At 40.0% G+C, this 27,687-nt stretch overlaps 1 protein-coding gene across 1 annotated transcript in view; it reads left to right on the forward strand.

Annotated features, from left to right (window-relative positions):
• Positions 1-27,687, forward strand: part of LOC121635869 (bone morphogenetic protein receptor type-2-like) — a 42,539-nt gene continuing 14,852 nt past the window's right edge. Inside the window, exons 1-5 of the mRNA XM_041979236.1 lie at positions 1-1,098; positions 20,459-20,644; positions 20,921-21,100; positions 25,040-25,147; positions 25,298-25,389. Coding sequence (XP_041835170.1) covers positions 1,020-1,098; positions 20,459-20,644; positions 20,921-21,100; positions 25,040-25,147; positions 25,298-25,389 — 645 coding nt within the window. The 5' untranslated portion in view covers positions 1-1,019. The remainder of the gene's footprint in view (positions 1,099-20,458; positions 20,645-20,920; positions 21,101-25,039; positions 25,148-25,297; positions 25,390-27,687) is intronic.

The raw sequence follows: 27,687 nt of genomic DNA on the forward strand, positions 1-27,687 counted from the left end.
TTTTGCGCAGACTCCGTGCTTCACACACAGCAACAAAACAGTCGGATAATGTGAGCCTGAACGCAGCGTTTGCTTCCATAGATGTTGTATCCACCGTCTGCGGCGCAGCGGCGCTGCACCACTTTCCCAGGCTGAGGACCGACCACAGCAACTTGATACCGGAGACGAGTGGTCCAGACAAGCCTGCAAACGAGGCGTTCCCAGCCGCCCTGATCACACCAAAAGATACTCATCTCCTCCCTCCGCCGTCTATCAGGAACGGAAGAATGATCTCCATCCACCGCACACGAGAATAGCTCGCTCTTAGGCGCCGATGACGCGTGAATTATCTTTTTTTAATTTTTAATTTTTTATTTTTTTTAAACTAAATAACAACAACCGTGAAAAGATACGGGACGCGCAGAACTAAATGGCTAGCCACTGGGCTAGCGTCGGTTAGCTTCGATAGCTGTCAGCTTACAACCTACTCGAGCGAACTAGCTAAGGTTTATTTGTCAAATTCATGGCCGTAGCATTGAAAATGTGGTCTATATTATAGAGTATGTAACAGACATACGTTTTTATTTAAACAAATTAGTTGTGTGTCGGTTATTTTAGTGATATTTATCCTCTTTGCATAAGTTTTATAGTGCCAGACAGTAGCCTTGGGCAGCTAGCATGTTAGCTAGCACATACGGACCGTCGCTGGCTTGTTTCAGATGGCAGACCCACCAAACAAGTTAGCTCCTCTGGTTATTTGTCCGGTCTGTGCTGGATTCCAAAGCAGGACTAAGTGAACTTTCATTGGCAGTCATTATTAGTAATCAAATTACATCGACTGCACCACCAGCACCTCTTTATTTGATTTTATTTATTTTTGCATCATCTCTAATGTGTTCCATGTCTGAGAGAGCAGTTCAAGTTATTGAGCTGACGTGAGGGAAAGTGGGGGAATAGAGTAGTAGCTGCAGAAGAAGAGGACCAAAAGAAGCGAAGAAAGAGGAGCCCCAACCACCAGACCAAAGTCTACGTCCACTGTCATGGCAGTGGTCCGAATCAAGATGAAATCTCTGGCTAAATTTGGGGTTTGCCTGGCGATTCTCCTGACTTCTGTTGCTGGTGAGTAGATCATGAGCGAATTGATTTTGAAGAGGGAGGAAAATGTGCTTCTCATCAATATTTGATATGGTGGATTTCTTGGTGCAGATCTTGATGGCGTTTACAGCCCAGTGGCAGTTATAGTGATAGTTATTTTTGCATATGTGAATATTGTTTTTAACAGTCATAATTTCCGTGTATTTTCATGCATCTGCCGCCCCTGTTTTCCCATCTTGTTGTCCGCCTTGTCTCCTGTCTGGAATGATGAGAGAAGCTCATCACGCTGTAGTTAAATAAACCTTCAGATATCTCATCTGCAACAGAGCAGTAAAAGCCCCCCTGGCTCCTTCTAATCACTCTGTATACAAAGGCCCGGAAAACCCAGCCAAACATACCGCAGTCCTCGTCTGCCAACTTGTGCCCAGTGTTGGAGACTTTGGGCTGAATCCAGGCTTCTGTGAGACCTTGAGCATGATAAGATAGTAGCATGGATCATGCGGGAGGTAGGGGAGGGTCAACAGGAATGTGTGGGAAGACAGGAAAGGTATTTGACAACATGGGTAATTGTGGAGATAGTAATTCAGCCCAGTGCTGTTTCTTTTTGGTGGTCTTGTTTGTGCTTCCGGTGTGGATGTGTTCATCAGCAGCCTCATAATGATGCAGTTCGCTCCTGTGAGCGTGTTATTTGCCCACGTCCTTCCATCCATTTATAGACAGGGTATTATCAGAAGCCAGTAATAATAAATATGTCTGTAGAGCTTCATTTAAATACAGTCTGACTAGTGTCTAGAGACTTTGTCCCATATGCAGACTAATGGAAGTCTGTTTATTTATGATTGTCATTAGAATAAAAATGACAGGTGAAAAGTGACTTAATGTTTCTGGCATTTTTACTCTTAATGAATTCACCCTGTTGTGTTGCTGGAACAAATTAACTGCACTAAATGCCAAAGAATTTTCAGTCAGTCAATACAAGGACAGTTAACCCTTAAACCTCCAGCAGGTCTCCCCAAGCTCCATCTCCTCCACCACCAGGAGCGGTAGTGTGTATCTCTGTGGGGTAAATGTGATGGATAGCTACCCTTTAGCTGATCTAGGTTTAGACTGGTTTATACTGGTATTAAAAGCTGCTACAGACTGGTTTATACTGGGATTAAAAGCTGCTACAGACTGGTTTATACTGGGATTAAAAGCTGCTACAGACTGGTTTATACTGGGATTAAAAGCTGCTACAGACTGGTTTATACTGGGATTAAAAGCTGTTACAGACTGGTTTATATTGGGATTAAAAGCTGTTACAGACTGGTTTATACTGGGATTAAAAGCTGTTACAGACTGGTTTACACTGGGATTAAAAGCTGTTACAGACTGGTTTATACTGGGATTAAAAGCTGCTACAGACTGGTTTACACTGGGATTAAAAGCTGCTACACACTGGTTTATACTGGGATTAAAAGCTGCTACAGACTGGTTTACACTGGGATTAAAAGCTGCTACAGACTGGTTTATACTGGGATTAAAAGCTGCTACAGACTGGTTTATACTGGGATTAAAAGCTGTTACAGACTGGTTTATACTGGGATTAAAAGCTGCTACAGACTGGTTTACACTGGGATTAAAAGCTGTTACAGACTGGTTTATACTGGGATTAAAAGCTGCTACAGACTGGTTTATACTGGGATTAAAAGCTGTTACAGACTGGTTTATACTGGGATTAAAAGCTGTTACAGACTGGTTTATACTGGGATTAAAAGCTGCTACAGACTGGTTTATACTGGGATTAAAAGCTGCTACAGACTGGTTTATACTGGGATTAAAAGCTGCTACAGACTGGTTTATACTGGGATTAAAAGCTGTTACAGACTGGTTTATACTGGTATTAAAAGCTGCTACAGACTGGTTTACACTGGGATTAAAAGCTGCTACAGACTGGTTTATACTGGTATTAAAAGCTGTTACAGACTGGTTTATACTGGAATTAAAAGCTGTTACAGACTGGTTTATACTGGGATTAAAAGCTGTTACAGACTGGTTTATACTGGGATTAAAAGCTGTTACAGACTGGTTTATATTGGGATTAAAAGCTGCTACAGACTGGTTTATACTGGGATTAAAAGCTGTTACAGACTGGTTTATACTGGGATTAAAAGCTGTTACAGACTGGTTTATACTGGGATTAAAAGTTGTTACAGACTGGTTTATACTGGGATTAAAAGTTGTTACAGACTGGTTTATACTGGGATTAAAAGCTGTTACAGACTGGTTTATATTGGGATTAAAAGCTGTTACAGACTGGTTTATACTGGGATTAAAAGCTGTTACAGACTGGTTTATATTGGGATTAAAAGCTGCTACAGACTGGTTTATACTGGGATTAACAGCTGTTACAGACTGGTTTATACTGGGATTAAAAGCTGTTACAGACTGGTTTATACTGGGATTAAAAGCTGTTACAGACTGGTTTATACTGGGATTAAAAGTTGTTACAGACTGGTTTATACTGGGATTAAAAGCTGTTACAGACTGGTTTATATTGGGATTAAAAGCTGTTACAGACTGGTTTATACTGGGATTAAAAGCTGTTACAGACTGGTTTATACTGGGATTAAAAGCTGCTACACACTGGTTTATACTGGGATTAAAAGCTGTTACAGACTGGTTTATACTGGGATTAAAAGCTGCTACAGACTGGTTTATACTGGGATTAAAATCTGCTACAGACTGGTTTATACTGGGATTAAAAGCTGCTACAGGCTGGTTTATACTGGGATTAAAAGCTGTTACAGACTGGTTTATACTGGGATTAAAAGCTGCTACAGACTGGTTTACACTGGGATTAAAAGCTGCTACAGACTGGTTTATACTGGTATTAAAAGCTGTTACAGACTGGTTTATACTGGAATTAAAAGCTGTTACAGACTGGTTTATACTGGGATTAAAAGCTGTTACAGACTGGTTTATACTGGGATTAAAAGCTGTTACAGACTGGTTTATATTGGGATTAAAAGCTGCTACAGACTGGTTTATACTGGGATTAAAAGCTGTTACAGACTGGTTTATACTGGGATTAAAAGCTGTTACAGACTGGTTTATACTGGGATTAAAAGCTGTTACAGACTGGTTTATACTGGGATTAAAAGTTGTTACAGACTGGTTTATACTGGGATTAAAAGTTGTTACAGACTGGTTTATACTGGGATTAAAAGCTGTTACAGACTGGTTTATATTGGGATTAAAAGCTGTTACAGACTGGTTTATACTGGGATTAAAAGCTGTTACAGACTGGTTTATATTGGGATTAAAAGCTGCTACAGACTGGTTTATACTGGGATTAACAGCTGTTACAGACTGGTTTATACTGGGATTAAAAGCTGTTACAGACTGGTTTATACTGGGATTAAAAGCTGTTACAGACTGGTTTATACTGGGATTAAAAGTTGTTACAGACTGGTTTATACTGGGATTAAAAGCTGTTACAGACTGGTTTATATTGGGATTAAAAGCTGCTACAGACTGGTTTATACTGGGATTAAAAGATGCTACAGACTGGTTTACACTGGGATTAAAAGCTGTTACAGACTGGTTTGTACTGGGATTAAAATCTGCTACAGACTGGTTTATACTGGGATTAAAAGCTGCTACAGACTGGTTTATACTGGGATTAAAATCTGCTACAGACTGGTTTATACTGGGATTAAAAGCTGCTACAGGCTGGTTTATACTGGGATTAAAAGCTGTTACAGACTGGTTTATACTGGGATTAAAAGCTGTTACAGACTGGTTTGTACTGGGATTAAAATCTGCTACAGGCTGGTTTATACTGGGATTAAAAGCTGCTACAGGCTGGTTTATACTGGGATTAAAAGCTGTTACAGACTGGTTTATACTGGGATTAAAAGCTGTTACAGACTGGTTTATACTGGGATTAAAAGTTGTTACAGACTGGTTTATACTGGGATTAAACTTTGTTACAGACTGGTTTATACTGGGATTAAAAGCTGTTACAGACTGGTTTATACTGGGATTAAAATCTGCTACAGACTGGTTTATACTGGGATTAAAAGCTGTTACAGACTGGTTTATACTGGGATTAAAAGCTGTTACAGACTGGTTTATATTGGGATTAAAAGCTGCTACAGACTGGTTTATACTGGGATTAACAGCTGTTACAGACTGGTTTATACTGGGATTAAAAGCTGTTACAGACTGGTTTATACTGGGATTAAAAGCTGTTACAGACTGGTTTATACTGGGATTAAAAGTTGTTACAGACTGGTTTATACTGGGATTAAAAGCTGTTACAGACTGGTTTATACTGGGATTAAAAGCTGTTACAGACTGGTTTATACTGGGATTAAAAGCTGCTACAGACTGGTTTATACTGGGATTAAAATCTGCTACAGACTGGTTTATACTGGGATTAAAAGCTGTTACAGACTGGTTTATACTGGGATTAAAATCTGCTACAGACTGGTTTATACTGGGATTAAAAGCTGTTACAGACTGGTTTATACTGGGATTAAAAGCTGTTACAGACTGGTTTGTACTGGGATTAAAATCTGCTACAGACTGGTTTATACTGGGATTAAAAGCTGCTACAGACTGGTTTATACTGGGATTAATAGCTGCTACAGACTGGTTTATACTGGGATTAATAGCTGTTACAGACTGGTTTTTAATTAAACAAAAGGATAAAGACCAAAAAATAGCAGAAAGTGACTTTACTGGTTGATTAATATGTGTGTGCACATAGTCAATAAATGAAGACGGTGTGGTGATCGGGCAGCAGTCAGACCTCGGTGGGTTGATGACTTAATGAGATGGAGGACGAGCTGTTTGCTGTCTGCTTTGCTGCTTGATGAAGGCAAAGCAGACATTTCCCATTATGTTGTTTCATTACTCGTCTCCTTCCCTTGACTCATGTGTCATACCTGAAAATGTCTGTGTTCAGCCTGTTTGCAGCTGTTTTTGATCGTCCTTCTACTGCCTGTCCCATATGACTAATCATTGTGTGGGTGTACACCCTCCTCTCTAAAATCTGGAGCAGAAACTTTTCCAAACATGGCTCAAGCCTTCAGTCGCTACCTGCAGTGTCACCACAGGTGATCTACGTTCACCATTCAGGGCTTTCTTCTAAAAACCCAAATAAAGTCTAACTTGTGGCGTCTTCACATTGGCTCTAATTTTACTCTTAGGTTTCCGGATCTAAACAGGATTAAGGCGGAAGTATTGGACTCCAGCGAGAATTGACCTGATAATGTGGTGTTGACAGACATGTTGTTTAGGAAGCTGCTGTCCAGCGATGTCGTCCTGGAAACCGTCAGCATTGCCGTCCCATCAGCGAATCAGAAGTTTAACTAGTTAGTTCCAGATTTTCGCTGTTTGGCTTCACATATAATTCTGAGCATCGATTGGTCAGTTTGAAGAGTCAAACATGTTTAAATGGTCGTTTAAGCGAACTCAGGGACATGCATCATATTTCCGCTATAAACCTCTTTCAGATCAACATAAGATGCTGCATCAGCTCCAACTCCTACATTAGTTTTCATTTTTGGTTTCAGCTGTCAGATTTTTTTCTTCATTAAAGATCTCTTTATAAACTACTGTAACTGTAAGAGTTAGTTTTATTGAACCCTTGTAGGTCACAAAGAGGATAAAGTCTCCCAGAAACTGCCATAAAAACATTACAGTTAAATGTTTTTCCATTTATTCCTCAGTTTAGATATAAAAGATATAAAAAACCCCAAATATTTCTGCAATTATTCAAAATATTTTACCCTTTAAAAGCCAGTTTGATGAAATTGTCTGTTTTCATGAAGAAATACACTTAAAACAAGTTATTTAAGGTAAGATCATACTTTATTCTTCCTGTAGACTGAGGGATTCTGATGGAACAGCAGCGAGTAGCAAGTAGAAAATTAGAGTAAAAGTAGAAGCAAAACAAAATTGAAATAAACCGGTGAAAAATATGACTAAGAATTTACTTTAAGAAAATCTATGATAATAGAATATTGTGTGCAGCAGCCTAATTTTTACAGGAACAGAATAAAACCAATGTAATGAAACATCCCGGATGGGAGGGATTTGGAAAATTTTCTGTTTATTACATGTTAGTAAAACATGTTGGTAATGCGTGTTGGTAATACGTGTTGGTAATACGTGTTGGTAATACGTGTTGGTAATACGTGTTGGTAATACGTGTTGGTAATACGTGTTGGTATTACATGTTGGTATTACATGTTAGTAATACGTGTTGGTAATACATGTTGGTATTACATGTTGGTAATACGTGTAGGTAATACGTGTTGGTATTACATGTTGGTATTACATGTTGGTAATACGTGTTGGTAATACGTGTTGGTAATACGTGTTGGTAATATGTGTTGGTATTACATGTTGGTAATACGTGTTGGTAATATGTGTTGGTATTACATGTTGGTAATACATGTTGGTAATATGTGTTGGTATTACATGTTGGTAATACGTGTTGGTAATGCATGTTGGTAATACGTGTTGGTAATGCATGTTGGTAATACGTGTTGGTAATACGTGTTGGTAATACGTGTTGGTATTACATGTTGGTATTACATGTTAGTAATACGTGTTGGTAATACATGTTGGTATTACATGTTGGTAATACGTGTAGGTAATACGTGTTGGTATTACATGTTGGTAATACGTGTTGGTAATACGTGTTGGTAATACGTGTTGGTAATATGTGTTGGTATTACATGTTGGTAATACGTGTTGGTAATACGTGTTGGTAATATGTGTTGGTATTACATGTTGGTAATATGTGTTGGTATTACATGTTGGTAATGCGTGTTGGTAATACGTGTTGGTAATGCGTGTTGGTAATGCGTGTTGGTAATGCGTGTTGGTAATACGTGTTGGTAATGCGTGTTGGTAATACGTGTTGGTAATATGTGTTGGTAATACGTGTTGGTAATGCGTGTTGGTAATACGTGTTGGTAATGCGTGTTGGTAATATGTGTTGGTATTACATGTTGGTAATACGTGTTGGTAATGCGTGTTGGTAATGCGTGTTGGTAATGCGTGTTGGTAATGCGTGTTGGTATTACGTGTTGGTAATACGTGTTGGTAATGCGTGTTGGTAATGCGTGTTGGTAATGCGTGTTGGTAATATGTGTTGGTAATGCGTGTTGGTAATATGTGTTGGTATTACATGTTGGTAATGCGTGTTGGTAATGCGTGTTGGTAATGCGTGTTGGTAATATGTGTTGGTAATGCGTGTTGGTAATGCGTGTTGGTAATATGTGTTGGTAATGCGTGTTGGTAATGCGTGTTGGTAATATGTGTTGGTAATGCGTGTTGGTAATGCGTGTTGGTAATATGTGTTGGTATTACATGTTGATATTACATGTTGGTAATGCGTGTTGGTAATATGTGTTGGTAATGCGTGTTGGTAATGCGTGTTGGTAATGCGTGTTGGTATTACATGTTGGTAATAGGTGTCAGAAATTCCCAATAAGATGGAGATTAAAAAAACGACATCACTGCTGGGCTGAAGCAAACAGGCCGCGGGTACATCTCTATAGAAAAAGGCAGAAAGAGAGAAAAAACCGACTGCTTCACCTTTTGCCTCCTTACAAGACTGCTGAGCATGCCCAATATTATTTTTTAAGACATGATATGGCAACACATCCTGAACAGGATAGTAAACAGGAAGCTAGTGGCTCATAAAATACCAAACAGTTTAATTAATGCAAAGAGTGCAGAAGCAGAAACGGGTAATATCATGGTGGTATCGCTGTTTGCACAGCTGAAGACATGTCATCTGGAGCAGAAAATAAGAGGCTAGTAGCCGAGGCTGGGGGATGTAGAAACTCTGAGCCCTCTTTGGTTTCGTAACGCTCCACATCATGATGTGAGAGATGAGACTGACTGCAGCTACCAACAGAGCGGCTTTGGTGCGCCATGCAGCCAGAGCTGGACCTGATGTAGAGAGTATCTTTGTGTGTTTTAGAGCTGGACATTGAGGTAAAAGAAGCACAATAGAGCAGTGTTCATCAAACCCTCTGCTTTGGCTGACGGGAGAAATTAGTGGATGTTTTAGAAAACAAAAGGTGCAGCCTTGAGACGGTAACTCGGAGTGACAGCCTATGATTAACACCAAGCGTTCTCCTTGGCCACAAGAGACAATAAGTCTAGAGTTTGCAAAAAATGTGGCTCAGTTCGGACGGCTTGTTGTGCTGTTTGTGTTTTCATGAAGGGAAGTTTAACAGCCAGAGAGGCTTTAAGGTGATGCTGCCCCTTCATCTTCCTCAAGTCACCACATTTGCTGCTCTTTTCCTTTAGATAAGCCTCGGATGTTCCTGATTACATCAGCAAAGGTTGCAGGAACAGAATCAGGACGTTTCTTAGATTCTTATGTAGCAAACAGGAGCTGCTGGACCGGAAACGCAGCTCAGGATGGGGCGTCGAACTCACGCAAAGAAGTAAATGATCATATTTAACATAGTTAAAATATATATATATATATATATATATATATATATATATATATATATATATATGAAAAAAACAAGGATAGGTGCCACATTCTGCCGGACAGAGTTGCTCTATCCAGGCAGACATGTTTTATAAATGACTACCCTTGATGTTTGGAATATTTTTATTATTTTTATTATAATCTTATTTTCTTTAGTCTCAATATTTCGGTGCTGAACCTGGCAGGGAGACAGAGGAAGAGAGAAAAAGAGAAAAAAGACAGAATTGAAATGTGGAAATAAAAGTTGTTTATTTATCAAAATAAACATAAAACTATACATTTCTAAATTAGAAAAATAAATGTTCTTGTTCTAAATTTTAAAACTTAAAATTTTAAAACTTTAGATATTTTTATTTACATGTGTTTTTATTTTATTTTTTTATTGATATTTACTCCTTTTAGTCCAGGTGCCACATTCAGTGAATCCGACCTCCGCCAGTACAATAACAGCATAATAACCTGTAAATAGCATTTCCCCCTTATTGTAGTACAAAGAAGTACAAGTACATGATCAAATGTTGACATTTAATGATTTGTACTTTTAAAAAGCATAAACAATTTGAAATATCTTGATTAAAGAGTGAAGTTTCCAGAGCGATGCTTCATTTCTTTTAAAGCTGCAGGTCATGCTGATATTTACAGATTAAAAAACTGTGTTTAAATCTGCAGAAGATAAACTTGTAAAACAAACACACAGCTTAAGCAGTTTTGATACAGATCCCCAACAACAGACATGACATGAAGACAAACAGGAAGTAAATGCAAACTGTCCAAAACATCAACCTGGTATATTTCAGTATTTCTCCTACGTGAGGAAACTTCCTGGGAAGTTTTCCAGCATTTCTATCCATCCAGGTTGTTTACAATCCAGCCACTAAATGTAGTTTTATTCAGAGACTCTATCTGGTAAATCCACAATGATCCATGATAACAGCATTATTTATCACATTTCACCATAAAAACATCACCATCACTACTATGTTGCTAAGAGACCTCTATTTAGACCTGGACATGATGATGAAGCCACTTCCTGTCAGACTTTCCACCAATCAGAGAGCTTAGATTGACGGTAACGTCCAATCAGGAGCAGCCAAAGATCAACCAGTGAGCAGAAAGTTCTATGTGTGTGTGAAAAGAAGAAAAATAATGCTTCTCTATGGCTAGAATAAAGCCAAGAAGACGTTTCTGATGTACGGTGGTTGGAGTTTTAAGGGTTAATGGAGCTGTTAGCTTTTCCAGGGTGTCGGGTGAACAGGTGAAACCAGACGACCACAGGCCTCTGTGGCGGTGTGGGTGGGGACGTTGACGGCATTTCTCCAACAAGGAAGTGAGTTTCTAAACAAAGACTAAATTCATCCACAGCCTAAAACCAGACTTTATTTTATTCATATAATCTCAGATTATCTGCCTCCCTCCCCAGAGAGTGAGAGCTAACAGTAGTTGTCCATGTTTTCATGGCACATTTCGGAAAGTTAAAGTAAACAGGGAATGAGAAGAAGAGGTGGGGGGGTGTGTCTGGATTTTGGTGGTCAGTGATGGCGGCGACTAAGCTCTGAGGGCCGCGTAAACCCCAGGATTAGCATAACTGTACCAGACCCAGACAGACACAGACTAAGTGGTGGTGTGTTTCGGGGGGTGGGCAGTCGCAGGGCAGCAGATGGGACAGATTAAAGCCCCGACCCCCACCCCACCACCTCCAACCGCATCTTTAAACTCAACCTGGGACTTGGAAAAATGGGGGTGTCAGCAAATGCCAATCCTGTCTGTCCCAGCTCAGCAACAAGCAGCCGATAGCAGCTCTTCATAGCTGCCGTGGTGCATTGTGGGTAAACATGATGGCCCTTTTTTCCATGTCCAGTCAGCAGCTGGAAGATCAAGAAGCCACTTTTCCCTTGTCTCTGCTCTGCCTGTATCTAACACATCCTGTAGCAGCTGGAGCTTTAATCCCAGCCAGCCTGCAGACGCCGTGCTTCCAGCTCCGCCTCAGAGGCCACATGATGAGCCCGAACTTCCTGCTCCAATCATAACGCCAAGCACTGGATATTCCAGTTCCACACGCTGGGATTAAATGTCTGCTGCTCTTATTCATCCATTGTGATTTGTAAGATGTAAATATGTGAATTAGTAAACATGTAAATTTTAATATCTAAAATAAATAAAATATTTAAATAAAGAAATTTAAAAAATATCAAAAATACAAATTAAGAAAGAAAAAAGTGATATATGAAATATAAAAAATGTAAAAAAAAACATATATATATATATATATATATATATATATATATATATATATATATATATATATATATATATATATATATATATATATATATATATATATATATATATATATAATGTACTAAAATATAAATAAATGTATGAAATAAAAAAAACTTAAATTATAACATTTTTTAAATCTTCTAAATTTATTTCACATATAAATATTTAATAAAGGAAAAATCTATATAACAAAATGTTTAAAAATAAAAAATAAGTAAGTAAAAAGTGGGACAGAAACTGCACTTATTTGTCTCCAGATTGTGTATAAATATAATTTTCTATAAGCTCATTCCTGCTGCAGCATCAGCCTCCAAACACGGCCTTTCCATCTAATTCATGCTGTTGTTTTTATTATGGAAAACAAAACTAACCAAAGAAAAAACAACCTATTGCAGCACTGTGTTTTCTCTCAGGGGTAAATAAAATATATTACATTGAATTTATCTAAATAGATGGTTTATTGTGAACATTTTGATGCTGTATTTGTAGAATAAGGTGAAAAGGTGGACATTTTTTTTCTTTTCTTATGCTGGTTCGACCCAGTGGACATTCTGCATGTGGAACCCAACTAACACGAGGTTTGACACACCTGACCTAAAGAGTAAGCTGTCAATCAGCATCTACCCCACAGAGTTGCACACGGGGGGCGGCTGCAATCTGGTGGTGTTTTAAGGGTTAAGGAAGTTTCTTGCCACCGTGTCTTGCGACGCTCTGATGAACCTTGGCAGCAGAAAGAGAACAAGATTAGATCGCTGTTGTTTTCTAGCAGCAATGCTGAGGGGAAGGGGTAGTCTGGGGGGTGGGAGGGTGCACTGAAGGCCAGTTGGGGGAGGAGGGAGAGATTAGGAAATAACTGGGCCATGGGTAAACACTCAGCAGTGCCCGTCATCATCCAATGAAGGGGCTTGGAGCAGAAAACTACTCTGTAGGCTTTTGATATGACTACTCTCTCTCTCTCTCTTCCTGCCTCGCTCCACCGGCCTCGCCTGCATACTCTGACCCACAATCCAATACTGCAGCACAAGCCAAGATTACACAGAGCAGAACCAGAGCCCGCCACGGCCAATCACAGATGAACGCCGGGTTTGGCATCCAACGGCTAGCTCGGTTCTCTGAGCCTCCTGCAGCCAGACTAGCCAATGAAAAGTGACTACAGGACGTCTCTCATGCTCAGATCAGACAATCCGGGAGCTCCAACCCAAACACTGCTCTCCTCCTCCGGTTAGATTTTCGTACACTGAGCTAATAAATCTAATTGATCCACTTCCAAAGCCGGTTTCTGTCTGAGGAAGTGGGGATTGTGTGATCAGTTTTCCATCCATGTCGCGTATGTTTGTCATGTGCAGCCACAGTGAAGATATTTAATGTGTTGCACGTCGGCGTTATTTCAGTCACACAGCGGGTCACACGGTGAAGTCGGTGGGGTCGAATGGTCGACAATAAGACCCCATCAGAGAGCTTATTACTGACCACTTATCTGCAACTTCTATCTTCCTTTCTGGCTGCCGGGCCTCTTTTCCACCTTTTCCTCTGCTGTAGAGAAACTCTGCCTCTCGGCTCAGCAGGTTTAATGTGAAGTCGGCATGTTGGTCTGTCTGTGGGTGTTGTCGCAGGCTCTGTTTTTCTTTCTGTCGTTTCTCCTTCTATTGTTTCTCCTTTGTACTCCAGTTCCTCCTGCACAGCTTGTGTCCTCGTTTAGTTTTCTTCACTCAACGAGGAATGAAAAGGAAAACATGCTCCTGATGGACAAGATTGTTCACCCTGACGAATTTTGCATGTTTAGCTTTGCAGCTTTAGTTAAAACATGTAACAGGTGGTTAAAATGGAAGGTTTGAGTTCGTTTTGTGACCTTATATTATACATATACAGTGATGTTGGTCCCTTCAGATGGGAAATAAAATAGAAAAACTACAACATAATTTAACTTAGCTTTAACTTTAGCTAACTAGACTTTTTTTGTTTTTATATTTAATCTTTAAACCAGTTTGCCTGCCTCGTTTGGCTCTATTCTTTTCAGCTCAACCTCACGTGTGATGTTAACACACTGGAGCTGAAATCACACCAAATACATCAAATCTGACTTTATTTAGTGTGAAAACCAGACGTTTAATGAAGCTCTTTTATAACAAATATGAACAGTTGATTTTAAAAACGTATGTACAAATTTAGTCAACAACAGAGTTATAAACAACTATTTATATAAAGATGCAGTAAACGAGGTTTTTCTACAACTATTTATAAAACTTTAAGTTTTCACCAGAAGAAGGTTTGTTCCAGTCCAGAAACCAGTTCCTGTCCACTGGACGACAGAGTGGACGTCACACGTTGGACGTGTCCAGGGTGCGTTAGTCCTCCTGTCCACCAGGAGGCAGCACCTCCCACCACTTCTCCTCTTCCTCAGAAACCTGATTGTGATGTGATTCTTTGATGGGTTGATGTGAATTTTCCACCAATAGGGACGGTGTTAGTTTATCATGTAGGCCTTTTTTTGTTTTGTTTTCTTCCTGCATAAAAAGACACAAGTAGGATTTAATTAACTCTGCTGAATCTGAACTTTTTCTTCTGAACCAGGGACCTGAACTTGATGAAGAGCAGTGTTTCCCTGACTATTATATTAGTTGAACGCCCAAACATCAACCCCGGCCATGCCTAGAAGTTTATTTTATTTTCTATAATTACTCAATATTTAGTTTTTTTATTATAAAAACTAAACAGCCTGGTTTATTCCATCTTATTCTCATGTTGACGTATATTTTATATTTTTTTTTACATGTCTCATCTATTTAAATCTCTTAGTTTTGACCTTGATATCTGTTAAGTGTGTCCTGTATTTAGTATTTTTGCGTCTTAGAATTGAATTTTACTTGTTTTTTTCTCTCTGTAATGCTTAATGCTGCTGTAACACTGACATTGTTGAAGTACGTCTGATTCTGAAGAGCTGCTGTCCAGCTTCCCTGCTGCTCTCTCCTGCTCTGCCTCCACTTTTCTCTCCACCACTTGTCTTTTTCTGAGACTTTTTTAAATGAACAGCTGGTCAAGAAAATACGAAAATTTATGATTAAATGACTAAATTTAATGGAGCAAGATGCTACTGTTAGCATTAGCTTTCACGTGCTCCTGCTAGCTTTGAGCATGTGTTTGTATTTGTGTTATTTCCATCCTTAATGCCACAAAATGACTACAAGAACATGAAATGCTTTTTGGCCGAGTCCGGCGGTCAGGGCATCCTCTCTTCCCAGAAATCCTTTCAGTTTTTGTTTTGTCTGTCTCGGACGAGACTGATGGAACAGATAGGCTCCTGCTGTAATCAGTCCAGCCGTTTTCACACGCTCACGTCTTACTTATACCTAAACCCTAAATGCAGCATTGAAATGTTGTTTTAACTTTTGAAATCCAGCTGAAAACTAGTGTTTCTATGGGTTAATGCACACCTGCTGCTGGGAGAGACCCTCAGCAGTCCACAAAGAAACGAGACCTCGCTGGACTGTAGGCATGCGGCTGCATAACTCTGCCACAAGTTTTTCTTCCTTCAGCCATATCGTGTTTACAGTCTGTCATCTGTACACGAGTTGAACCCTCCGTGGAATGAGAGTTGGGCTTTCAGAGCTGTGAGGGAAAGATTGGCTCGGATTTATACACAAGACGAAGCAGGAGCATCATTTTAGAACGAAGTGCAGCACAATTAACACGTCTTAGACGTCAGAATTTAAAATAAAATGATCTGAGATCAAATCTCCCTGCTGACATGCTCCACTTTGCAGCTGTATTCTCACCTTAGAGCCAGTAACTCTCAACATGCTAAAACTGGACAAAGTCCCTTCAGGTCAGCTGTTCAGCAAACAGTTGATCTTCTGGTTCTGCATCTTTCCTCCTTCACCCTCAATTTCCAAATGATACACTTGCTGTAAAAGGCAGAAGTTTCTTAGATTTCATCTCTTCCACTGAGGCGTTAAATGAGAAGGAATGAACTTCTGTACCAAACCTTATTTTAGACGAGCTGAAGAAGCTTTGATCCACTTCTGGTTTAAAAAAAAACTGGTTTAAAAACAAACAAAACTCCATTAAAAAGGTAATAATCTGACAGGCCTGTTAAAGCCGTTTAGTTCAGTTTCTTTAGGTGTTTCTGTTCTGCATCTGTCCCTCTCAGCATCAAGCCAACATAACAGCACACACACCTGACATCAGAGGAGGAGGTGTGTGTTTTTAACAGTTCTTTAACAGATTAAGTACAAGTGCCGACTTAAAGGTTTGCTGTGATCAGAAACCGTATCAAGCATCTTCCTGCTTTACTGTTTTGGCTGCTTGTGTTTAGCCTGTAAAGTGAGATCGATATGATTCATTGGTAATTTATTAAATAGACTCCAGTTTGCGTTCATTTTTATAACTGAATTATTCATTTCCCAGTATAGCTTATTATTAAGGGAAAAAAAAAACAACACAATTTTTGTTGGAACAGCAGAAACCGAGAGGAACTGTATTTACTTCTATCATGTTGTATCTTGTTTGACACAAGATAAATAGATCAATTTTGGAATTAAATTTATATATAAAATAAACCTATAAACTCTCATCTTTTGTTGCAACTGTTAACAAAATCCTGTAGAAATCCATAAGGACTGTATTTTAAATTATATCATTGTTTTATATCAATATCAGACGCTGCAATATTCTAGTGGGACTGTGTATCGTATTGTATTATATTGTATTGTATAGTATTGTACTGTTTGTATTATCCTGCAATCTACGGTAGGCACAATACTAAAATAGAATAAAATAGAACTTTATTGTCATTGCAACAAAAAGTGCAACGATACCTATACTAAGGATGGGGCTCGATACTCGATACTATTATCGATACATATAGAGGGGAAATAAATTTATTAATATTTTCAAATCAAAGTCAGGAGATCCCAAAAATAACAACACAATCCAAACAATTAAACATTGGCACTTTACCTACAAAATAAAGTGCCATGTTGTGACACTTTACTTTAAATGGGCTGGTCTGATGTGGTCTAGGTTCTCAAGAATTCAGTGGAATTGCCTTTTAAACATAAGCTCAGCGTTGTTTATGTGTTGACAACACTTTAGAGAAGTTCTGTCTGACATTGGCTCTGTTGACTGGAAACCGACCAATCAGAGGATAAGACACGTCAACCACAGTCTCCGCCTCCAGCGTGTCAAACCTGAGCGAGCTAGGATTGTTTAGCCAAGTGTACATCGATATCGCCTTCAATACTATTATCGAGATATTTTTAACAAATAGCGTGATATTGTTTTTGAGCGATACCATCCCTCCTTCCTCTCACGAGGGCGATTCTCTGCTTGTAAATACTGTTATCTCTTCGCAGTGTAGAAATGCCTCCCCGCTGTGTTTTCACTACTAGTTGACTTGTTCGTATTGTGTGTACGCACCCGCTGCTGACCGTGTGCGTACTCCGTTTTAATGCCTGCGGTCGGTTTTCAAGCGCTTTCTTTTTGGAAACACCATATTGGAATGTCTGTTTAACTTGTAAAATCTAAAACATCTTATTTGCAGCTGCCTTGCCTCCACAACCGAGTCAGCGTTCACGTGTAGAGCAGATGTCTGACAGCAGAGTAGCTGCTGCTGCTGCATCTCTGGATGCAGCCATGCCGGTTCAAATAAGAAATTTTGACGTTTTCCATGTGAAACGATTTATTTCTCTGCGTTTTGAAGGGGTGGCGCTAACAATACAGCCCTGGTGGCCCGCTGTTGATATCGTATTGTATTGTACTGTTATCGTAATGTACGTGTTGTACCATATCGTACTGTTAGCGTATCGTACTGTTAGCGTATCGTACTGTTAGCGTAACGTACTGTTAGCGTATCGTACTGTTAGCGTATCGTATTGTTCATACTGGATGCATTGTACTGTTATCGTAAAGTACTTTATTTCATGGCATTGTACTGTTATTGTGTAGTAGCGTATCGTACCGCGTCATACTGTTATTGTACGGTTATATTGTATCATATCGTTCTGTTGTTTTGTATTGTATCATACTGTTATTGTATCTTACTGTTTCCGTATCGTACAGTTATTTTAGCGTATCACACATGGCGGAATTATACCGGGTGCGTTATGGTTGCGCCATGGTTTTTTCTCCGACCTGCGTGGCGCGGCATTTTATACCAGGAGCATGTCAGGTGTGGAGCGCCCGCAAGTACAGACCACCAGACAGGATCCGCAAGATCATGAAATCACAGGAGAAGGGGCGACTCTAGTGATTCTCCACTTCCAGGATAAACGTCTCGGCGTCTGTGATGATAAAAAAAAACAAAAAAAAACACAGAGACCCCTGACTGGTTAAACACGCCATGTTTTCATGGTTCAGCAGCACAAATCTGCACGGGAGCTTTTATTTTGGAAAATACTGGAAGCTTTTACACTGCACTGTGTCTGATTTCCTGTCTGCCCCTATCTGAACTGCGGAATTGACGCTTTCTGGGTGCGTGAATTGTCAAAAATAGACTCGGCACATAAATTTAGCGGTGCGTCACGACGACGCGCTTCTGATACGTGCTGCAGCGCGCCCGGTATAAAACAAACCACTGACTAAAATGGCTGCACATAGCAGCGGAGGCCGTGGTGCAGCCATAACGTGATGCACCCGGTATTATTCAGGCGTAATTCAGCCTTTATCGGATTGTGTCGTGTCGTGTTCCTGTTGAAGAGCTGAATTTAGCTGTACCCTTAAATAAGAAATATTTTGTTTTTACACAGCTTAAGTTTAATCATCATATAAGGTGGTTGTTGGATTAGATTTTTATGTTCTTGAATCTTTTTAGTGGCCATTTAAAGCCAGAGCTTGTTAACGTGCTGAAACAACATAGGAACGCAGCATCAGCTGCCCTGTTCTGTTAATCCTGATGCTGCTGTTCATTAAATGAGAAATCCTCATATTTAACTAATAGTTTGAACTATTGTTGAACTAATAGTTTGAACTATTGCCAGAGTTGAGAGTTAAGGCTGGAGCTACCAGTCCATCGCCTCGTCCTGTACCCACACAGGCCAGCTTGACCTTGGGCAGGGCACAGCCACCTTCTCCCCTCCACCACTCCAGAACAACCCCGCTCTCCCGGATGGAGGAAAGGGAGGAGCGGGGAGTAAGGAAAACAAACTGGCACATCATGTTTCATTTATCTGAAATTACCCACAACACAGGCTCTGATATTCAGACTCTTTCTTGCTGTCATGGCGCTCACACACACACACACACACACGCTCTTCAATGGAAATGCTAAAAGAAGTTTTGTAGAAAAGAGTTTATTAAACACAAAGTCGCAGCTTTAACATGCTTTCTGTTCTCTGCTGCTTTACACTGTGTGTCCTTCAGAGCTTAGATCAGGACTTCTATTGATCGATCGGCTCATGAGAGGCAGCAGCTTCTGCAGGGAAAGTTTCCTTTATAACCAGCGAAGGATGTAAGATGAGTTTCTGTCTTTTCTTTTACAGCTGCTGCCTTTTATGTACAAGACTCAAAGAGCTTCACAGAAAACATGAAAGAAAGGTGCACAATGAATTAAATAAACTAAATACAGTCATCACCATCATCATCATCATCATCACTGTTAATGTACACAGACGAGAGGGAAAGAAAAACTCTCTTCACAACTCCAGGTTTTCCAGGACTCTCCAGGTCTGGATCAGACTTGAGGTTTTCCAGGACTCTCCAGGTCTGGATCAGACTTGAGGTTTTCCAGGACTCTCCAGGTCTGGACCAGACTTGAGGTTTTCCAGGACTCTCCAGGTCTGGATCAGACTTGAGGTTTTCCAGGACTCTCCAGGTCTGGACCAGACTTGAGGTTTTCCAGGACTCTCCAGGTCTGGACCAGACTTGAGGTTTTCCAGGACTCTCCAGGTCTGGACCAGACTTGAGGTTTTCCAGGACTCTCCAGGTCTGGATCAGACTTGAGGTTTTCCAGGACTCTCCAGGTCTGGACCAGACTTGAGGTTTTCCAGGACTCTCCAGGTCTGGACCAGACTTGAAGTTTTCCAGGACTAGTGTCTTAGTGATTTTTTTTTTTTTTTTTGAGAAACTTGTAAAACTCCATTTCAGTCGTCATGACAACTAAGAACAGATGAAGTAGTTTCTCTAAATTATGCTGAGTCATCAGTCCCCTTGTTCCAGATGTGTTCTTCAGGAGGTAAACAGCTGATCTGGTTCCTGCTTTAACATAGATGTTAAAACCAAAGCTTGTGTATTGATCTGCTGGTTTTAGCGTTGCTGACTGGAGGTGTTAACACAGTTACTCCAGATGTATCTTTATGTAGCTGAAGAAGCTTCTGGAACACAAGCCAAAGCTTTTTCTTTTTGTTTGAATGTATGAAGAAATGTGCTGTGAAATAGTTCCGTTTAGTTCATATCGGGTCTACATGCACAAGGCAGAGTATTAGAGAGAAATCTTTGCTTGTTAATCCAGTTTCTCAGACTGGTATAACTGCAGTTATTCAGATTCTGCAGCTACAGGAGCACTAGTTCAGGTTTTTGGTGTGCATGTAAACAGTTTTGGTGTTTTCAGGCTGTTAAATCTTCTGTGTTTTGACGGTAAATGTGATGTCTGGACAGCGGCGCAGGGCAAGGCGAGGGAGTGTGCCTTCACCGACCAGCAGCAGCAGTGGGAGATGGAGCGAGTGGCGGGGGGCGAAGGCCGGGTCTCCCCAGAGAACACCACCATCAGATGTGCCAAGGGCAACCACTGCTATGGCCTCTGGGAGAAGAGTCTCCCAGGAGAAGTTCGGCTGGTGAAACAAGGTATTGTTATTATATATGTTTATTATGGCTTGTTGTAATGTGGAGGTATGCTCACGCTTTGCAGATGAAGTCACATAGAAAGCTCTGAACTTCAGGAGTAAGGAATCCGCTCCTTTATTTAGCTCCTAGTCTTGTCTTTGTGAAGCTGTCAGTGTTCCACTCAAGCAGAGACAGTTCAGTTTAGTTATTTGGCAGATGTTTCTCATGAATGTCCTGGTCCTCACGTTATTTTATGCAAAGCTGAAACGCTCCTGGATCTCACCTTTCCTCTGTCAGGTTGCTGGAGTTACGTGGTGGACAACAACGACTGTCACGAGGACCGTTGCGTGGTGACCAACCTGCCGCCACAGATCCAGAACGGAACATACCACTTCTGTTGCTGTGGCAGCGACATGTGCAACGTGAACTTCACCGAGGACTTCCCACCGCCGAGCCCCACCACTGCACAGCCCATCTGTAAGAACACACACCTGCTCTGCTTGGTTTTTAATGCATCTTCCTGTTGATCACCTGATCTGGCTTTCTGAGAGTTAGACAGCCAGATGTAGAATGGTCATACAGCACTTTATTAATGTGGATCGGCTGTGACACGAAGCGTCGAAGTAAAGTAAAAGTTTATTTATAAAGCACTTTTCACAGATAAAAATCACCTGGACATGATGGTGAAGCCACTTTCTGTCCAACCTTCCACCAATCAGAGAGCTTAGATTGACGGTAATGTCCAATCAGACTTTTTTTGTCGAGTTTGAATGGTGAAAGGTGCCAGACGGAGCCAAGAGGTGAAAATGTAATATTTCAGTGTTGTTTTCGGCTGTGAATGAAAGCAGAAAGTCTGGTGGGGAAGCTGGGGTTGGTAGCGGCGACATAAACCCAAACATGCTCTGCTTCATCTGTGTTGTCTTTCTGCATTCCACGGATTACACGCCGTCTGCGAACGTGTCAGACACCGTTTCGTGACACGGAAAAGAGCTGGTAATAATCTGGTGGCGTCATTTTTGGGTAATTAGCTTTCTGATGTGAACTGGATCTTCCAGACATGTTGGGGCGGATTCATTCCAGTCGTAATAGACGTAGGAGATGACTTGAGTCAAACGGCTGGCTGAGTGATGCATCAACAACAGATAAAAATACTCTTTTAACTATTCTTGGGAAACTCCCCCCAACCCGGCATGTGGCAGGTGTCTGCTAACACCTTGCAGCTAGCACAGTCATGCTTTTCCATTTACCTCCCCGTACAGTGTGTCCCCTTCTTGTGGCCGTGGTGGTCTCCTACACCACTCGCCTCCCCTCCTCCTCCACCTGACTCTCCAGGTGCATCGACCTCACCTGAGTCATGCTGCTCTGCACTGGGCTCTGTTCCATCTGTTCCAGTCTGTGAATAGACCATCAAAACTATTAAATTATTTGACAGGGTTCAGGAATCCTGCATGAACCTTGCAGCATCGATGCTGTTATCTGACCAGAGCTCTCTTCCTCTCTTCCTCCTTTCACGTTTTCCAAAAATATTTTTCAAAAATATTTTAACAGGCTCATCTGAAGTAGCAAGCGGTGGTTAAAACATTTCAGAGCCTAGATGAAACCCTAACGTTGTCTACGCTCACCGGTGTGAACTTCATTAGCCTCTGGTAACGTTAGGACATATTACTTAAAGTTACATAGCATCACGTCTGCTGTTCATCAGTGTCTTTATTGGAATGTCTGTAAAATCTAAAGCAGCTTATCAGCAGGTACTTTCCTCTCCGGACTCATCACGTAAAAGCTTCTCCTGAAGTTTACCTCGTCTGTGGTCAACTAATAACGTGTCTGTAATATTATAATAAAATTAACTGCAATATTTTATAAAAGTAACTGTAATCTTTAATAAAAGTAACTAATCGCTAATGAAAGTAACTAATCGTTAATAAAAGTAACTGTAATCGTTAATGAAAGTAACTAATCGTTAATGAAAGTAACTGTAATCGTTAATGAAAGGAACTGTAATCTCTAATGAAAGGAACTGTAATCTCTAATGAAAGGAACTGTAATCGCTAATGAAAGTAACTGTATTCTCTAATGAAAGTAACTGTAATCGTTAATAAAAGTAACTAATCGTTAATAAAAGTAACTAATCGTTAATGAAAGTAACTAATCGTTAATGAAAGTAACTGTAATCGTTAATGAAAGGAACTGTAATCTCTAATGAAAGGAACTGTAATCTCTAATGAAAGGAACTGTAATCGCTAATGAAAGTAACTGTATTCTCTAATGAAAGTAACTGTAATCGTTAATAAAAGTAACTAATCGTTAATAAAAGTAACTAATCGTTAATGAAAGTAACTGTAATCGTTAATGAAAGGAACTGTAATCTCTAATGAAAGGAACTGTAATCGCTAATGAAAGTAACTGTATTCTCTAATGAAAGTAACTGTAATCGTTAATAAAAGTAACTAATCGTTAATAAAAGTAACTAATCGTTAATGAAAGTAACTGTAATCGTTAATGAAAGTAACTGTAATCTCTAATGAAAGGAACTGTAATCTCTAATGAAAGTAACTGTAATCGTTAATGAAAGTAACTGTAATCGTTAATGAAAGTAACTGTATTCTCTAATGAAAGTAACTGTAATCGTTAATAAAAGTAACTAATCGTTAATAAAAGTAACTGTAATCGTTAATGAAAGTAACTGTAATCGTTAATGAAAGTAACTGTATATTCTAATGAAAGTAACTGTAATCGTTAATAAAAGTAACTGTATTCTCTAATGAAAGTAACTGTAATCGTTAATAAAAGTAACTGTAATCGTTAATGAAAGTAACTGTATTCTCTAATGAAAGTAACTGTAATCGTTAATAAAAGTAACTGTAATCGTTAATAAAAGTAACTAATCGTTAATAAAAGTAACTAATCGTTAATAAAAGTAACTGTAATCGTTAATGAAAGTAACTGTAATCGTTAATGAAAGTAACTGTAATCTCTAATGAAAGGAACTGTAATCGCTAATGAAAGTAACTGTATTCTCTAATGAAAGTAACTGTAATCGTTAATAAAAGTAACTAATCGTTAATAAAAGTAACTGTAATCGTTAATGAAAGTAACTGTAATCGTTAATGAAAGTAACTGTAATCGTTAATAAAAGTAACTGTAATCGTTAATGAAAGTAACTGTAATCTCTAATGAAAGGAACTGTAATCTCTAATGAAAGTAACTGTATTCTCTAATGAAAGTAACTGTAATCGTTAATAAAAGTAACTAATCGTTAATAAAAGTAACTGTAATCGTTAATGAAAGTAACTAATTGTTAATGAAAGTAACTGTAATCTCTAATGAAAGTAACTGTAACTAACTGAAAGTAACCAACCTTTTTTTTAATCTGAACACATTGATGAGTTTAGTAACCAGCAGAACCGAGTTGTAGATAAGTAACAAGACAGCGTTGCGTTTAAAAACCAGATTTAAATGTTTGATCCATTAAAAGTGAATTTTCTTTTGCAGCAGGTAAAATGTAAAATATCTGCATTGGATGTGCAGGTGAAGCCGTCCTGGTGATGAAGCAGGTAAATGTGTCTGCAGGTTTATTCCCAGCTGTTACACAGATGTGTTACACCTCAGCCAGCCATGATTTATTTAGCACAGCTGCAGAGGCGAGTTGTAACGATAACTCTGTGTCGGATCTTTTAATAGCATCAAAGCTGTGGCTTCGTGCAGCCGTAAAGTGAAGCACATGAGAGTAAAGCAGAAATTTCTCCTTATTAGTGCGCTCAGCTCCGCCATGTGCTGCTGATGTAAAGGTAGTCGCTGTCAGGGGCGTTGCAGTGATTCTTCTCAGTGTTTTGGAGTGTGTGTTGGTGTGTCTGCGTTTTATTTACTGGTTTCCTCGTGGTGACCTTGGCTTTAAAGGCAGCCATGTGTGCCCAGAGCATGCATTCGTGCATGCTCATGCTAGCATGTCAGTCTTCTGTTGCCCTTCAGGCTCTTGAATCTATTATTGATGAAACTGGTGTCTCCCTGCAGATCCAGAATGCTGGTTGATGGGAATGGATGCAGCTTCTCTGCTGGCTGAAGTCAGCTCTAATGTTTTTGTCTCTCATCACAGTTCTGTGTAATTGTGTTGTTTTTTTCTGTGCTAGCGAATGGCGCAGTCCTGAAAACAGCCATTAGCTGTCTGACATCTGTGAGCAGAAAATAGATTTTATGAATGAGTGATGCTAGAATAGCAGTTTGCTCTGCAGGCACTGACATCAGTGCACAGAAATCTCTAGAAATATGTGAATAAAGCTGCTCTCTGCATCAAATGAAGCAGGTGGAGCTCATAAACTGATGCCCCGCAGTAGGAATATCAGCTGCAGACATAGTTTAGAAAATGAACCCCCTCCTTACATAAAGGTCACAATTTGATTTGATTTGTTTTTATTGTAGACCCTGGCACGCTGCATCACAAAGAGACCATAATTATTGCCCTGGCAACCATCTCCATGCTGGCTGTGATCGCTGTTGCAGCCTTCTTCGGTTACCGCTTGCTGCACGGTGAGTTACTGTGGCGCCAAGCTGCGAGGAAGAGCAGGGAGCATTCATTATTCAAGGCCACCTAAATGTTTTTAGTGGAAATTCAATTATTTTGTGCATGTGTTCAGTCATATTTACTGGAGGTTAACCCTTGTGTGTCCATGTCAAAAGGAGATGGTAAGCAAGGCCTGCACAACCTGAACATGATGGAGGCCGCTGGCTCCGAGAGCTCCTTGGACCTGGACAATCTCAAACTACTGGAGGTCAGTGCCCAACCCCCAAACACATCGGGGCACACATCTGATCCAGAATGTCCAGTTTTGGGTTTTAAGGTGTTTTAAAATGTAAAACTGCCAAGAAACATTCCTGGTTTATTGTTATTATATTGCAGGTTTTCTAAAATTTTATGTTTAAATGTCAAATTAGTCATTAATGTAGCCAAAATTGCACTAATTTACATTTTATGGGGGAAGTTCTGCTTTCATTTAGTAAACATATTAGAGTGCAACATTTTCACGAAGGGGTCTGTTTGACACATAAATAAAACCGGAACAGTGGAAATAAAAAAACTAGACCGCATATCTGGAATTAAACATGCTTTCTGCTAAAGACCTTCAAACACTGACCAGTAAAAGGACGTCATGCCCAGTCAGTTTAACCAGTTACTGATTCTTTCCCTTTGTGCTACAAGCTGCTGGTTCTCCTGCAGGAGGTGAAACATGGTGGATCGATTCCCTGTTTTATGTCCTGCTTTCCAGGCTGAGACGTCCTCCACCATCACACCTGCCTCATGTTTCATCCCACCAGGATGATTTAATCCGTTAGTTTGTCTTCCTCTGCTGGACTTTCCCATGAAAATACCAAAGCAGTAGCACGCATGTTGTTTTCCTTCCTGATCTGATCACGTGGTTTACACGTGGTCACACATGGAAAGTCGGGGTGTTCAGGATCACCACAATTTATTGTGGTGTTTAATACCACAATTTAGGATAAGTAACCAAGACATCCGTAGTTGGTATTTATGCTAGCTAGCTAGCTGTCAACTTTCATGCTAGCCAGAGTACATATTCTACTACAAAAGTCAAGCAGATTTTGTCAGTGTTGCTCCCCATCGACGGCTCATCAGCATCATCTTCATCCTACCTGCAGTCAGATCTCTCCAGCCAGTAAGACAGTCTGAGCTTGATTCCTGTCTCATTTCTTCTTCTCTTTTCCTCTGATAATGTCTTCTTGGGTTTCTTTGCTGAATCGGCCACAGTGTGCGTTCAGACGTACGGTGTGTTTCTGTCTCTTTGCTCGTGTGCCGCGGCGCGTAGAACGAACCTCGGCTGCAACGTCACAAAGAAAAAGTAGTGAAGTGGCTTCTCAGCCTCGGCACGCTGCTGGACAGCAACGTGAATCTGACTGTGTGTGAATATTTTGCTCTCCTCACATTAAAAGAAATAGTTAAAATCCTCTGCAGGTGAAAATTTGACATAAATGTGCAAATTTATTCCAGAAGTTTTTACATGTTTTGTCTTTTTCTGTAAATTCAGTTCACGTTTGTGTGAACTCAGATTTCTGTTTCCAGAGCAGCATCTCTTTTATTATTTATTATTTTATTACAACAATTTTTAAGATTTACTAAGATTAGCGTGTAAAACAGTCTAAAACAGCTACCCCACCCTGCCAGCAGTGCAGCTCACTACATGTCACATTATTCCTAAAATCCTGCGGAAGTCCTTTTCTGAAAGGATGAAGTCTGGAATCGGCTTCTGCATCACGACACAGAGAAAGACAGAAGAGAAAGGAGAAACCAAAGACACAGAGACAGAAATGCACCAAAAATACATCAAGGTTTCGTGTTTGCTTTGTCATCTCAATGTGACTGGTATCATCTGATCACGGCAGGATGAAAAGCACGACGGCTCAGGTGTATAAAAATAGGAATTTGCTTACAATGAAGCAGGATCCTGTAAACCCGATACGGGACTGGGAGAGCTTAAATTGTGATGGGAAGTCAATGACTGCTGGATGATATTCAGCCACAGAGATGATATGACCCAGAGGGGCCGAAAGGAAAATGGACTCAGCGAATGATCTGTTTGTGTTTGTCTTCGAGGAAAATAAATAAATAAAAATGCGTGAGCTCATATTTTCTACAGTGAGAACAAGGATGGCCTCAAATGTCCGAATCAGCACGAGACTGATTTAAAACTCAGAGAAACTGTGCTAAAACTTCATGTTAGAGGTTTACAGAAAACCTCTTCCGGAGCTAAAAGGTGGTGATGTAGCTCCGCCTCTCAAGCCATGTCGACCAATCAGAACATGACCAAAATCCCACAAATGAGTGTTTTCATGTCCTCAGTGACGCATCGCTCGTCGGCGACCAGGTGTGTAAACAGTCCCGTTAACAAGACCAGTGCTGTTGCCATGGAAACAAAGGAATTAACCACTGGGTATTTTTCACTGCTTTAGTTTTTACTTTCATATTTCAGCTTTAACACAAGAGACCACAAATCCAAAAATACGTCAAATCTGAGCAGGAAAAAAAAGCATTTTTATAACTTGGAATACAAATA

Source organism: Melanotaenia boesemani, chromosome 24 (genome assembly GCF_017639745.1).
Source record: "Melanotaenia boesemani isolate fMelBoe1 chromosome 24, fMelBoe1.pri, whole genome shotgun sequence".
NCBI classification, from domain to species: domain Eukaryota; kingdom Metazoa; phylum Chordata; class Actinopteri; order Atheriniformes; family Melanotaeniidae; genus Melanotaenia; species Melanotaenia boesemani.